General features: G+C 35.8%; 1 protein-coding gene across 1 annotated transcript in view; it reads left to right on the forward strand.

The window, feature by feature from the left end:
* Positions 1-1,116: 1,116 nt before the first annotated feature.
* TRAT1 (T cell receptor associated transmembrane adaptor 1) overlaps positions 1,117-14,605 on the forward strand; it is a 36,452-nt gene continuing 22,963 nt past the window's right edge. The window contains exons 1-2 of the mRNA XM_060009872.1: positions 1,117-1,243; positions 13,272-13,382. Coding sequence (XP_059865855.1) covers positions 1,237-1,243; positions 13,272-13,382 — 118 coding nt within the window. The 5' untranslated portion in view covers positions 1,117-1,236. The remainder of the gene's footprint in view (positions 1,244-13,271; positions 13,383-14,605) is intronic.

Below are 14,605 nucleotides of genomic sequence, written 5' to 3' on the forward strand. Positions count from 1 at the left end.
GGCCGCTGAGCCTGCGCATCCGGAGCCTGTGCTCCGCAACAGGAGAAGACACAGCGGTGAGAGGCCCGCGTACCGTAAAAAAAAAAAAAAAAAAAAACTCTCATTTTTAGGTTTCCTTTAGAGTTTGAGTTCTTAAAGTTTTGAGTACATCTCTTTTTGTAATAAACTGGATTCAGACTTGTCATTCTTCTATAATTAAAGAAAACTGGTGAAGTTACATAAGCAAATATTCATAAGCACATAGTATGTAACAGGTATACATACAAACTGTATACATAGATATGACCAAGACAATTTTTTATCTGACTGAGGCTAGAAATAAAATGCTACTCACTATAAAATATATGTGAGTTTCTCAGAAAATTGTCCACAACACCTGTATTAAAATAAGCAAGGGTAATTGTGAAAATGCAGATTTCCACTCCAGATATTCTAATTCAGTAGGGCGCAGGAATATGCATGTTAAACGAATGCCAAATAACATACTTATGCACACTAACATTTAAGAACTTCTGATATTGAGACTCGGGGGTGGGAGAGACCTGGAGCTTGTCACCACGTGACCCTAGATTGGACAGAGGGACTCACATTGGCTGGAGCAAGGATTGGGGGGGGAAAGGCAGGCACCCAATCTCCTCGTGGGATAATGTACAGAAGGTACCTGATAGACAGTAAGTGTTCAAAAAGTGTTAATTCTCTTTCCTCTGACATGCCTCAAAGAAAACACAATCAACAGCTGAGCATGCCTGGGGGCTTCTCACTGTTTCCTCCTCAGTTTAGTATATTTTATTTTGCTTTCATGTGACCTCACTTGGGAGGAGATCCGCAGATTCTCTCCAGAGACATGGGGAATCCCTCCTAGTCTAATTTATACCTTGACTTATTATATGTTTTAAAATTAGATTTAGGTACTGATAAAAATTCAAATAGCAGAGTACAGAGGCCTGTGGGATTTTTCTTCTCACGTTTCACAAAAAATTTAACAGCTTACTGGTTTCAGATCAAAACTCTAGAAGCCTCCATCACCACATTTCCTGTTTGTAACTGAACAAAGTACACACAAAAGATTTTAAGAAACAGAAGAGAGAAAAAACTGAGGTACAGATAAGACAAGGTTTACTGCCACACTGCTTCTAACATAACAGAGCAACATTACTTAGAAAAAAAGTTTGTGGGAGCATTTTTAATCCATACATTTGCCTATGGCTACAGAAGGATTTTTCTGAGAAAAGAAGCATGCCAGGTAAGTGGCATTTTAAATTCTTGTGTTCAATTCCTATGCCTAAGAATTTACATAATAATTTCCAAGCCTCTAGCAAAAAGACACTTAAGGTTTGGAAAGTAAATTACTTTACAGAATTATTTTTTAAATGTGGGATAACTTTTACCACAATTAGGACATATTTTGAAATATATTAATAAGCATAAATTGACTACTTTCTCTTAAAAAGTTGGACAGTGTTTTATAATATAAAGCTAGTTGTAGCTATTCAGTAAGTGTTCCTTGATAATTACGCCATTTAAAGTACTTATTTTTAAAGGAACTTTCATTGACCATGCATATTCCTCTTTAGTTTAGTTTAGTTCTAAAGCAGGTTAGGAGTAACAACATTCTGGGATTAACATGTACACACTGCTATATTTTAAATGGATAACCAACAAGGACCTACTGTATAGCACAGGGGACTCTGCTCAATATTATGTAACAACCTCATCAGGAAAAGATTTGAAAAAGAATAGAGACATATATACCTGAATCACCTTGTTGTACACCTGAAACTAACACAACATTGTTAATCAACTATACTCCAATATAAAATATAAAGTTAAAAAAAATAAAGCTGGTTAGGAGTAACAACGTTCTAATTCCTTGGATTTTAGGCGCTATATTATCCTCCCAGAAATCAATTCAATCATCAACTTTCAGAGAGATGACAATTTGCAAAGACCAGTGAAAATCCCATCACCTGTGGAATGGATTATAAGAGTTGAATCCACATTGATTAGCCGAATGTCTGCTCCACATTGACTATCATCTATCATTCCTCCTTTATTCTTTTACGTACTTTTAACTTCCTTAATAAGCATCTTTTTGTAATAAGAGAAGACATGCTTATTATATAAAGTGGGAGAACTGTGAAATATATATGAAAAAAAATTTACATAGTTTTCATCACCTTAGAAAAATAAGATATTATGTTGTATTTCCTTCCAACTTTTGCTTCTATATATCTTCATGGTTTGCTCTTCATAACTGAAATAATAATGTAAATAAAATCATATGTTCAGCTTTTTTCACTAACATAACCATCTCCATCTTTATGATAACTTCTGCTTAGTTGTTTTACATAAATGCACAAAGTGACATCTTTTGTGTTATAGTTTACTTAGTTGTTTATTGTTAGACATTAATGTTGTATACAGTCTTTTTATATTTTAAATGACAGAAAGATGAACAGCTCTATAGCTTTTTCTATATTAAGGGTTATTTTCTTAGGAAAGATTTCTAGACATGGAATTACTGAATAAGAAGTTATGAACATTTTAAGTCTCCTTATTGCCAAATTGCTTTTCCAAGGCTGATGCCAATTCACTCTCATCCTAGAGTGTTTCTCCTTAACAAGCTGGTCTCATTTTAAAAAATCTTTACTAATTTGATAAGCACAACATGTTTAACCCATTGTTTAATATGTTTTACTTTGATTATAATGAGGATGAAAATTTTTGCATGGGTTTTTAAACTTTATAATTCTGTCATTTGTGAATTGTCTAATTACATTTTTGCTTATAATTGTGCTAACAGTATTTTTAATATCAATATGTATAAGCCATTTATAAAGATAATAGATATTTTAATTCCTGTGAATTTGTTTCCCAGTGTTTTGTTCCATGAATTTTAAAACTGATTGATTGGATTAATCACACAGGGAACATAAACTGATGTATGGTTTTCACAATTCTCTTTATCTTTTCCAGGTACATATATTAGCAAAGAAAAAAAAACAATTGTTCCAGTTTTGCTAGTGCCCTGCAAGAAATGGACTTAGCAATACTATGAACAATTGCTATGAGATGACAGTTATGGGTAACTTGGCAAGGGTGGGAAGGCCGAAGGCAGTGAATATGATGTTCAACTATTTCTCATTAATTAATTTTAAATTTGGAAGGGATGATAAAATTTCCTTCACAGTATTTCATAGTTTATGTTTAGATCCCTTCAGGTGCTATACAGGAGCTCCTCCATTGTCAGTTAAGACCTACGGTTCCACAGAAGAGATAAAATATATACAGTATTTGCCATTAAAGCCTCATAGATCTTAAAAGCCAAGAAACAAAACCAAAAACCAAAAATCCTTAATGTGAAAGGAGAGACTCAGATTATAGTATTTTTTCCATTAGAGAGGTGAAGTAAAACAGAAAATAAGTGTGAACACAATGGAAAAGTGAGATTATTCCTAGTTGAGTAAAACAATGTATGAAAAGAAAAACCCAAGTCTTTCCTTTTCTCTTACCTATATGCCTTGTAGTCACTGCATCAATAAATGTGCCAGCATCCTACTTTCTACTGTGTTTCTGCATTCACATAAAATCAATATTAGCTAAATCAAAGACAAAAACAACTCCTTTGGGCTACCATTAATTTAAACAATGATTCACAATTTAGTTACACCTCGCTGTTTTTCAAAAAAAGGATTTTCATTGTCTTTTCTCACTTTTCTCTTCCCGTGAGCCTCAATCCCCTTTTGAGAACAATGAAAGCCTGTCTTTTAGAGACTAGATAGGACTGATTTATGAATCATCTTTTAAGCTCAGATGTTCTTTAAATTAAAAATAGGTCAAAGACAGTGTTTCATCATTTAATTTAGGTAACATTTGACAGGCGATTTCAAGAAAACTTGACCCAGGAATGTTTGCCACTTAAAGGTCACAGCTGTAAGAAATAAATATCCACAAATTGCTAGTTAATAATACATAAATAAATATTGGACCCTTTTCCAGGCATTTTTTTTCATTTAATTTATTCAGCATTCCTGAATTAAAAAGAAGAGAGAAAAAATTAACAGGCCTTCTTAAAACATTAAAGAAACAGTAGTTACAGTATTTTGTTGGATGAAAGTGTCCACACACCCATGCCATCTTCAGAGGCTCTTACCAAGGTGCTTCCCCAATAGGAAACAATAAGTACATATACAAAATGGAGCAGCTACATACAGATAAAGAGAGGTTTGTCTACAGCAGGGAATTTGGCAGCACTTCAATCCCAATAGGATTTCCCAAGTTTACCAATTCCAAGTTTAATTATGAAAGAGACAGAGTCTAGTACTGGAGGAATCATAACATACTGTCTTAAAATCTACCCTCCATCTCACTCCTGTATGTCCACTTTCCTCCATTAAATTCAGCAGGTATTGGTTAAGAGGAATCGTGATGTACTAGAAATAGGGGACCTTCATGTCACACAGGTGGGGATCTGAACTCCAGTTTTACAGCTGGCTTAGTGTGAGGGTCAGTGTTTTGCAGAAAGTCTCACAGCTAGTAAGTGACTACACTCCTCTTTCCCTATACTGTTTGAAAACAGATGTTCCAAAGCTTCATATCGCCATTGTCCCTCTCCCCATCATGGCCCCTCCCTGACATATATCATTCACTTCCCAAATAACCTTCTATTCATAATAGACACATTTAAATTTGGCAGTTTTCAAATTTTGCATTAAAAACAGTATCTTAGGGCTTCCCTGGTGGCGCAGTGGTTGAGAGTCTGCCTGCCGATGCAGGGGACACAGGTTCGTGCCCGGGTCTGGGAAGATCCCACATGCTGCGGAGTGGCTGGGCCCGTGAGCCATGGCTGCTGAGCCTGTGCGTCCGGAGCCTGTGCTCCTCAACGGGAGAGGCCACAGCAGTGAGAGGCCCGCGTACTCCAAAAAAAACCCCAAAAAACAAAAAAAAACCCAGTATCTTATTTACTTGAAAGCCTGGGACTAGATTTGAGAATCTCTTCCAGTGATTAGTCCACGACTCTAATGCCTTTTACTGATGGAATGATGGGGATGGACAGTGGTGGCAGAGGCTGTGTGGACAGTGACAACATGCCACATCAAAGAGTCATCAAGCATGTGCCTAGTTTGACACCAATCGATCACCACAGTAGGAAACATTCATTTTATGAGTAGAATCCATGGGGATTGTAATATCAGAACTTTCATGTTGAAGTTTCTAGGGTGCCTAAAATAAATATATACATTCATGGAATGCAAAGAAGAGATGGTCACTGCTCTGAGAGAGTTTACAAGCCAAGAAAGAGAAACCATCAAGGGAAGCCACTCACACACTTTTCTCAGTTACAGATCCTCTGAAGGAGAAATAGTTAAGGCATTATATGTATTGCTTTTCTATTGTTAATTGTTTAAGTAAAGGCTCCTGTATGAATCAAACCTGCCAGCAGAAAGACATTACATTTGCTTAGCTGGGTTTCCTTCCAGAGTACATGTAATTGTGAATTCCAAAGACAGCACCTGCCAAGAACTTTTGGCTTTAAATGAGTCAGAGGTCTTATAATTAAACCTACTACTATTAGCCCCTGGTAGTTGAAAGCTGTTTAGAAACTGAAATCATGGTTTTCCTAGCTGTCATTGCCTCACTAACAACTTCCTGATGCTTTTGGCTTTTTAACAGTACAAATAGTTAAATTAAAATTGTGTAGGAGTTCTTTTTAAATTGATAAAAGCTTACGTAAATGAAAGTAATTGCAATTAATGAATAATGATACTAAAGATAGCATTTGTCAGGCAAGAATTTTTAGGTACTTTGCACATGCACTATTATAAGAGGGACTGTCTGTATTGAATAGATACCCACATGGGGCTAGAGTAACTGGGTAAGGGGAGGTACAAAGTATGTGTGTGAGTGTGTGTATGTGAACATTTACACAAATCTACCATTCAAGTTGAAAGTCTCCATCATTTAGCTATTCAGTATCTTCTTATCTCTGTGTGTTTTGTTTCGTTTATCAAGATGGGGGCATTTATTGTTGTCAATCAACAAATTATGAAAGATACCAAGAATGTGATGAAATACAAAGCTTCTAAATGAAAATCTTCCTATTTGTAACTCAGATCACATTACAAAAGAAAAATATCTTGGAAAGCAGAAGGGTTAGAAAGGAATCACAGACTCCTAAAAAGAGAGGAACACTGGAGACCATGCTAAACCAACCCCCCACGTTAGAATTCAGCCTGTGTTTTAAAAGGCCTCCAATTGATTATGTAAAACAAATTTACTGTTACAGCAAAGGCAAAACCCAGCCCTAAAGGACTGTGCGGTGTAGTCCATGTTCTTACCTTGGAGTTGCTGACATATTTCATGAAAATTGTTAGGACTTTCCTAAAGCCTTTAGTGTAAGTGTAGTCTTGTGATATTGGTTTGGTTATTTCTTTGTAGCTGAGAGAAAAATTGTCTTCTTGTAGCAATTAATGGACTAATACAACTTTTCAGTGCACCCTTTAATTAAAAAGGAGAAAGGAAAATTTCTAATTGAAATATAATTTTTGCAAATGATAGGATAATTTCTAGCTAGAATTAGTGTAATTTTTTTAATGAAATTAGGGCTTTCTGCTTACTGCCTTGAAGTATACCTTTTTATTTTTTAATATTTATTTATTTATTTGGTCGTGTCAGGTCTTAGTTGTGGCATGCGGGATCTTCACTGCGGCACGAGAGATCTTTCATTGTAGCACACAGGTTTCTCTTTAGTTGTGGTGCAAGGGCTCTAGAGTGTGCAGGCTCAGTAGTTGCGGTGCACAGGCTTAGCTGTCCCACCGCATGTGGGAACTTAGCTCCTTGACCAGGGATTGAACCGGCGTCCCCTGCATTGGAAGGTGGATTCTTAACCACTGGACCAGCAGGGAAGCCCTGAAGTACACCTTTTTATACTGTGCTATATTTTATTTACCCAAACCACAGTATATACTAAATACTAGATGCTGTGAGAAATGGAAAAAAACTAAGTACGAAGGAGATTGATTTTACTAGTTCTCCCAAGGGTAATAAATTCTAGAGATTTGTTATAATTTTCTATGTATTTATTTGCTCTCTTACCCTTCCCTCAGAAAGAGTGGTATTAAAAGTACACAGAACAATATAAAGGACAACCAAATAAATCAACACAAAGAGAAAATAAGGAGCAAGGTGTACGATTAGTTCACGAACATGAGTAGCATATAATTCCTAGAGATTTAGTTAAGATAGAGTGTGTGTCAGATGATACACAAGGCCAGACAGATGACCAGTGACAATATTCACATGGATTATAAGAGTAAAAATGTACCTGTTCTTGAGGAGATCCTCAGCTTCTTATACCTGATACCAAGTGATGTATTAAGCAATATCTTCTAGTCCATAGCATCTCTATAATTAATAAATTCAACAGCAAGTCTCATACAGTTGGTTCTTTTTCGTAAAATGAGTTTTATTTTGCTCTGATAACAAAGACAGAAAATGTAGAAATGGAAGAGAACAAAAAGAGCGACAGAGAGTTAATTTTTATTTTCTGGCTACAAGCTGAAGTTTAGTTCTCTGTTGCTATTTTAGGCAGGTCATCAGCTGAGATGGAAGCAAGTTTGATATTCTCTTAAGAAATCTTGGGAACATAACTGGCGCATGTCCCAGTACAGAAATCATCGAAGCCACCATTTAGAGGTTGATCCAGGGAAAACCTACAGGGAGGGTCAAAAATCTCCTCCCAAAATCAGTTTTGTACCCTTTAAGCATGTGTATAAATGAATGAACAAATTCCTAAACTATATCATGGGGATTTGATGCAATAATTCTAGACTGGACTATTTCTAAAGCAAGGTTACAAGTCACCCAATTTGGCTAAAGGTAAGTTATCCAAACATCCATCAAATTCTTAATTTTAAGCAGTGCAGCTTTTTGGTCAATGTGTCGTGTTCTTAGATAAGTTATACTATGCTACTTTATATTATGGTATATAATTTCTAGGCTGAAAATAAAAAGAAATAATAAAGAACATCTGCCAAAAACAATAATTTGAGTTTTAAGTGCAGTACGTAATCTTCAGTCATTCTCTCTCTGACAACGGCTAGACAAAACAACAATTTCATGAGGTTACTCTTGGTTCACGCAGGTAGAACCATGTTGAGAGCATACAGGAAAACATCCACTTTTCTGTTCTCATAGTAGAAGAGTGTGCATTGAATACGTAAAAACAAACATATTAGGTCTTTAAGGTAAAGGCTGAAGAAAAGAGAATGGAAGCACATCCCCATTTCATGCTTCTCAAAATTATTATGTGGTCTGTGAAGAGATTGTTTCTACTCACCCTGACTCTTATGTTTTATGCAAGCATCTGAGTTTTATGCAAGCATATATGTCCTAGAGTTGCAACAGAGCTCAGCTAGTGTTATTTTCTAAATTTCTTTTTCTGGAGATTTTAATGACACTAATCAAACTTCCCAAAGACTGATTTTCTAAACAAGAAAATAAAGTTTTACCTTTATAGTTGTTACCACCCCTATAAATCTAATCAGATAGCTAGCTGTTAGCTCCAAATTCCTTGTATCAAGTTTCCTAGGAAACAAATAATAATCATTAGATTTTTTTCGCAATATAGATTCTGGGCAGAGAGAATTAGGTTGTGGTTGATGAGTAGTTTCACCAAAGCTACAGTGAGCACTCTTCTCACAGCGATCTGTTTCCCAGCCGCTGGGAGATAGATAGGTCCTTTCTCAATAGTACTAGAGACAAATGTAGCAGAATCTTCACTTGGTCTTTTCCTGGGTTGTGGATGTGTCTAGATGTCATACTTGATCAGAACCTTTCTGTTGGACCTGGTTATTACATTTATCCTTCTTCATCCACTCTTCATTTACTTAGTTGGCACATGTTTAGTGAGCACCTACTTTGTGCTGAATAGGTTGCCAAAATAATAGTGGGAGTAAGATAATAATAATAACAATAGCTACCATTTATTGAGCATCTATTAGTAAGAAATGCTATTCTACAAATTTCATTATACGTCTTAACGAATACCCATAACAATAGGTACAATGAGGAAATTAAAGAATGAAGATAAAGATCAATAAATCATTCTTTCTGTCCTTTGGGTAGCTCACAGTCTAGTGAGTGAGTGCTTCAGAAAGAAGGTACTTTTGAAGGATGACTAGGAGTTTGTCAGATGGCCAAGGGGGAAAGTATTTCAGGAAAAGGGGCAAATATACAGACATAAAGGCATGAAATGGTAAGTATGGTATCTACTGAAAATTGCAAGTGCTTCAGAATGATTGAAGCATGGTATATTATTGGGTGGATATAGTAGGTAAGTCCTAAAAGACAGGCAGGAAACTTAAAGTAACATTTTGTGGAAATTACTTATGGTAAGGAAAGAAAAGTGTTACATCCTCTATGTTTAGGGAGGAGATAGGAGCAGGTACCTTCTCCTGAAGGACCTATGTCACAGGCTCCAAAGAAAAAACAAAGGGACAACTTTCCCCAGAAACCATGGAGGAGAAGAGTGTACGGGGATCGTGTGTGTAAAGATAGTAGCTGGGTTAAGAGTGGTTGATGGAGCAAGGATTAATGGAAAGAGCCATCAACATAAAGTCAGGGCCAACTGAACTAATAGGAACAGAGGCCAAATTGACCTGAGCAGGGTCTGCTTAGTATTGTGTTTTAAAATATTGGCCTTCAAGACACCAAAATTCTTTGAGATATGCATGTCCTTTGATCCAGCAATTCACCTTCAGGAATTTTTACCTTAAAAAAAATTAAGGTTGGGTGTATAGTTTTAGCTAAAGCTAGTCATCACAAGATTTCTTATATAACTAAAAATTAGAAGCAACTTAAATGTCTAACGATAAGGGATTGATTAAATAAATTATGGGGGCTTCCCTGGTGGCACAGTGGTTGAGAGTCCGCCTGCTGATGCAGGGGACACGGGTTCATGCCCTGGTCCGGGAAGATCCCACATGCTGCGGAGCGGCTGGGCCCGTGAGCCATGGCCGCTGAGCCTGCGCGTCCGGAGCCTGTGCTCCGCAACGGGAGAGGCCACGACAGTGAGAGGCCCACGTACCGCAATAAATAAATAAATAAATAAACAAACAAACAAACAAATAAATAATGGAAAATCCATACAGTGGAATAGACAGCAGCTAAAAGAAATGGAAGAATATTTTGCTTATAGGAAAAGACTCATGGTATAAAATTATCAGGGGAAATGTAAATAACAGTATAGTCGGTATAACTAAATCCTATGCCTCCGACCATAACAACTTCTACTCAGAAAATAATAATAAGTTTGGAATTGTATTAACCAAGGTGTTCACAGTGATTGTCTCTTGATAGTAGGATTAGAGTTGATTCTTATCTTTTTGTTTTGCTTATCTGAGTTTACTAATTGTTTTTAACTTTGAACATACATGATGTGTATAATAAGTCTGGCCTCTTTGTAGCAATTAAAGTTCATTTATTTCAGTGTCACCAAACACTGACTGTAGAGGGTGAGTGATGAGAGTCTACATTTGGCTGAGTGAATAACCTAAAATGATAGTTGTAACATACCACAATAGAAAATATAGTGTGTGCACTCAAATTGCTTTAAAATGTGAAGGAACTTAGAACTGTATCTAGACTGTGGGTCCTTAAGGGACATACACAAGGAAAAGAAAAGAAGAAAACTCTTTAATAATAGAATCATTAATTTAATCATTACTTTAATAACAGAAATCAGAAATTAATAACCCTATACTGTGACAGCAAAGACGGAAACTGAGACCCATCTGGCAAGTGAGACAGCTTGCTGGCCCGATTGTTCACCATGATAGTTAAATCAACCACCTGAAAGGGGTTATTATCAACAGGAGGTGGGGAACAATCGAGCTCTGAAAGTTTGCCTTAAAAATTTGCTTTAACCCAGCAATTTTACTCCCAGGAACCTTTCTCCAGATAAGTCCACATACGTGGAAAATGTCTATCCAATGGAGTTTCTTGCGTTATTGTTTGTAAGAAAAATGTTTTAAAAATCAGAATGTCCATCTTAGAGAATTGGGTATATAAATTATATTACAGTAACACTATGAAATTCCATGCAACCACTAAAAATAACATACTAACATGGTAAAAATCCCCCAAACACAGTGGTAAGTTTTTCTAAAAAAGCTAATAAGTGTAACATTAGTGTCCCATTTATGTTTTAATAGAGGACCTTAAGTGTTATTCTATATTTGATGGTTGGAATTTTTAAAATTTATACTCAGCAGGCAATTGTTTTTTAAATAAACAATTAGACTTAAAAATCAAATCTAAAAATATGTGCAGTATCATATAACTAGAATTTTTAATATATTTTAAATAGTTTATTATATTATAGAATTCTATAAGTATTTATGGGATTATGTTCATGATGAATAAATTAGGCACCTCCAAATGTTAGTGTTTTTAACCAAATTAATTGGTAGCTCTATTGCAGAAGATAAAAGACTGCTCAAGTCTTCTCAGTTTTCTAATACTTTATGAAATATAAAAATTCCCTGAAAGAAAATAAAACCACTCATTTCACTACCATTATCAGTTAACTTTCCCATTTATTAATTCTTGAAAAATTTTTATAAATCCTGTAGTATATGTCTGGCACAGCAGAGTAGAAGGCAGAAATGGTCCTATTCTCTGTGGAGCATATAGTATTTTGAACATCTAACTACATGGTACAAAATTAAGGAGGTAGCAGACATTAGTAGACAGGTGTTAAAAGAGACACAAACTAGTTCAAACAAAAGCAATGTATAGATGAATAAGTGATATGCAAATTATATGCATATATGTATATGTACATCTATATCATAAATAAATATATATTTTATATATTTAATCACCACTATGCCTAACTGTTCATTTAAAAATAAATGATGCCAATAAATAAATAAAGCAACTCAAATACATAGAGGGCAGTTCAACAACCACTGCAATGTTAATAATTCAAAGAAAATTAACAACTCAAACGTCAAATCTGAGATTCAGAAAAATAAGTAAAATAGAGCAACACAAAGAACATCTGGATTTAGGGAGTCTTTATTTGATGGTTTAAAGACAGGCTATAGGGAAGTAAAGCTAATTTCCCTCCTATTAAAGATTTTGCCTCTTCTGCTTATTGTGTTTAACGTATTTGGATTTCTTTGAAAGGGCTTAAAATGTTCTAGGCAGCCACAGAGAGAGAGTTGGGACTCTGAAGGAACATAATCTCTGTTGTAGCTATTTTCACATTGCATTTCTAATTATATGCTCACACATTCACATCCCCAACTAAACTTTGCCCCTTGAGGGCAAAGATTCTGTTTTCTTTGCCTCTGATTCCCTAATATAGGGCATAGTCCCTGGCACAGAAGAGATACTGACTGAATACATAAATATATAGTATTATACAATCACAAGTTATTTTTCTGGGGTCAGTATTCACATGGGTACATGACTACTAAGATAATTAGCCGAATTTTATATATGTATGTAACTATATCTCATATTTTATAATATATTTACAAATATATTTGTAATTAGGCTAATTATCTTAGTAGCCACTCATATATGTGTAAAGATTGCCATAGATAATCAAGGGCAACTGACAGGCAATATCCCACAAAACCCCCTTTACAGCTCAGGAATGAAAAAAGAGGCCTTCGCAGAGGGGAAGAGCAGAATCAACCCTCCATTATCTGCTCATGGAGCTCTAAATAGTATGAGAAAACTCCTTATGGCCAGTCTTGACAAAACTGGGTTACTATTATTCCAGTATTATTGTTTTATCCCAACACACAGTGTCCTACAGTACTGGGATTAGTAGAAAGTGATAAGTGATTCTCCATAATAATGAAAGCATGGAATCAATATGACTACAGACAAAGGATTAAAGAAACGGGAAAAGTATAGCCTATTATGACTCTGCATAATATGGAAGTTCTTAATTTTGAACCAAAGTTTTTATAACCTGTCACTATTTGTCAAATCTTAGTAGCTAGACTAAAAATGTCTTCCATTTCATCTTTACTAAGAATGTGGGACACTTGCTTCCTTTTACCCAGGTGGGAATTTGAATACCCATTTTGAAATCTGTAAAACGCCTTTGGCTGTCAATGCTAACTAATTTCTTGACAGAGATTTGTCCTTTGTTGTGAATAAACACAGTGGTTTTAATTGTGGGAATACCTAGCTCAAAACAAATGAGTACGCAGCTACTATATTAAGCGTGTGTTTTCTTCTGTTCACAGAAAACTCTGAATGCCAGTTTTATGTCTGGGCAATTCTAGCCTTCTTGGGTTTAGCTCTGACTATATCGCTTATCTTCAACATTTCCCACTATGTGGAAAAGCAGCGACAAGGTAAGACATTTTCAGAAATAGCCATATGAAACCTGCTTGAGTGGATACTGAGTCACTGGAAAACCTACAGAATAAGATGATTTTATGAAATGTTATTCAGTAAGATATTTTTATCTGTAGAAAATCTATCTGGTACTTTTTTTTCACGCTGAGGGCTCTCTTAATTTAAACATGTAATCATGTTAGAAATGTAAACAGACTCCCAATTTTAGCTTTATCTCTACTAGAGGGTACAGCGTAGGAAGGGATTATCCTGGGAAAATGTATTTTTCCATCTTCCTCCTCCAGTTGAACAACTCATGAAATTGTAGCCTATTCTGGAGCATCTGTAAAGGTTCTTTCTGGTGTGTGATGAGAAGAGTGAAGACTAGGTCTTTAAGGTTCCACACGAGTCTATTCAAACTTCTCAGCAACGGTCGGCCTCTAGAGTGCAGCAGGCTTGGTTGGGATCAGAAGGGAACTGGAAAAGCAATAGACTGAACCACGGGCTTTTTATCAAACACTCCCAGAGTCTAGGATCTGCCACCGACAGCTTTTCTTTCCATTAAGCTGGGCAGAAGTATTAACCACGTGGCTTTCACCCTCTTGTGCCATGATTGAATTAGTGTGGTGCGCATCAAGTGGCACAATGTTTGCACACTGTAGGCACTCAACATAGGTATGTATGCTGAACACAATGACGGGTGAATGGAGGAATGAAAGTTCAGCTATTTCTTGGAGTGCTCTTAATATTCTAGAACCAAAAAACTCTTGGGGGCAGGACATTTAAGTGGTAAACAAATAGAAAAGAAAAGGTAAATACATTTTCTTTAAACAGATGAAAATAAATAAAGCAAAGTGAACAAAACTAAGTTAAGTACATGTGTCCAAGTAAAAGTACATGAAGCTAAATTAGAACAATGGTCAGATTCCAGAGAGAGTCCTTGATCCGCTTAAGAGTGTCTTAAGTGTTGATAATGCTAATGTAAGGTATGAAGAAGGCATTATTGTCATACAGATTTGAAAAACAAAGATGAGAGTCACTAGCAAATGAAGTGACATGGCTGAGGTCTCACATCTATTCAATACCAAAATCAAGGATAAGTGCTCAGTTTTTCTAATTATCTGTTTAAAACAGTTTCCACCAGCACATGCTCCTTTTACACTGTTGACCCAATGTCCTCAGCCAGAAACCCAACACTCGTTTAGGCTCTCTATTATATCATGTCTATGCCAAAGATGAA

Source organism: Delphinus delphis, chromosome 4, assembly GCF_949987515.2.
Source record: "Delphinus delphis chromosome 4, mDelDel1.2, whole genome shotgun sequence".
In the NCBI taxonomy this organism is placed as follows: Eukaryota; Metazoa; Chordata; class Mammalia; order Artiodactyla; family Delphinidae; genus Delphinus; species Delphinus delphis.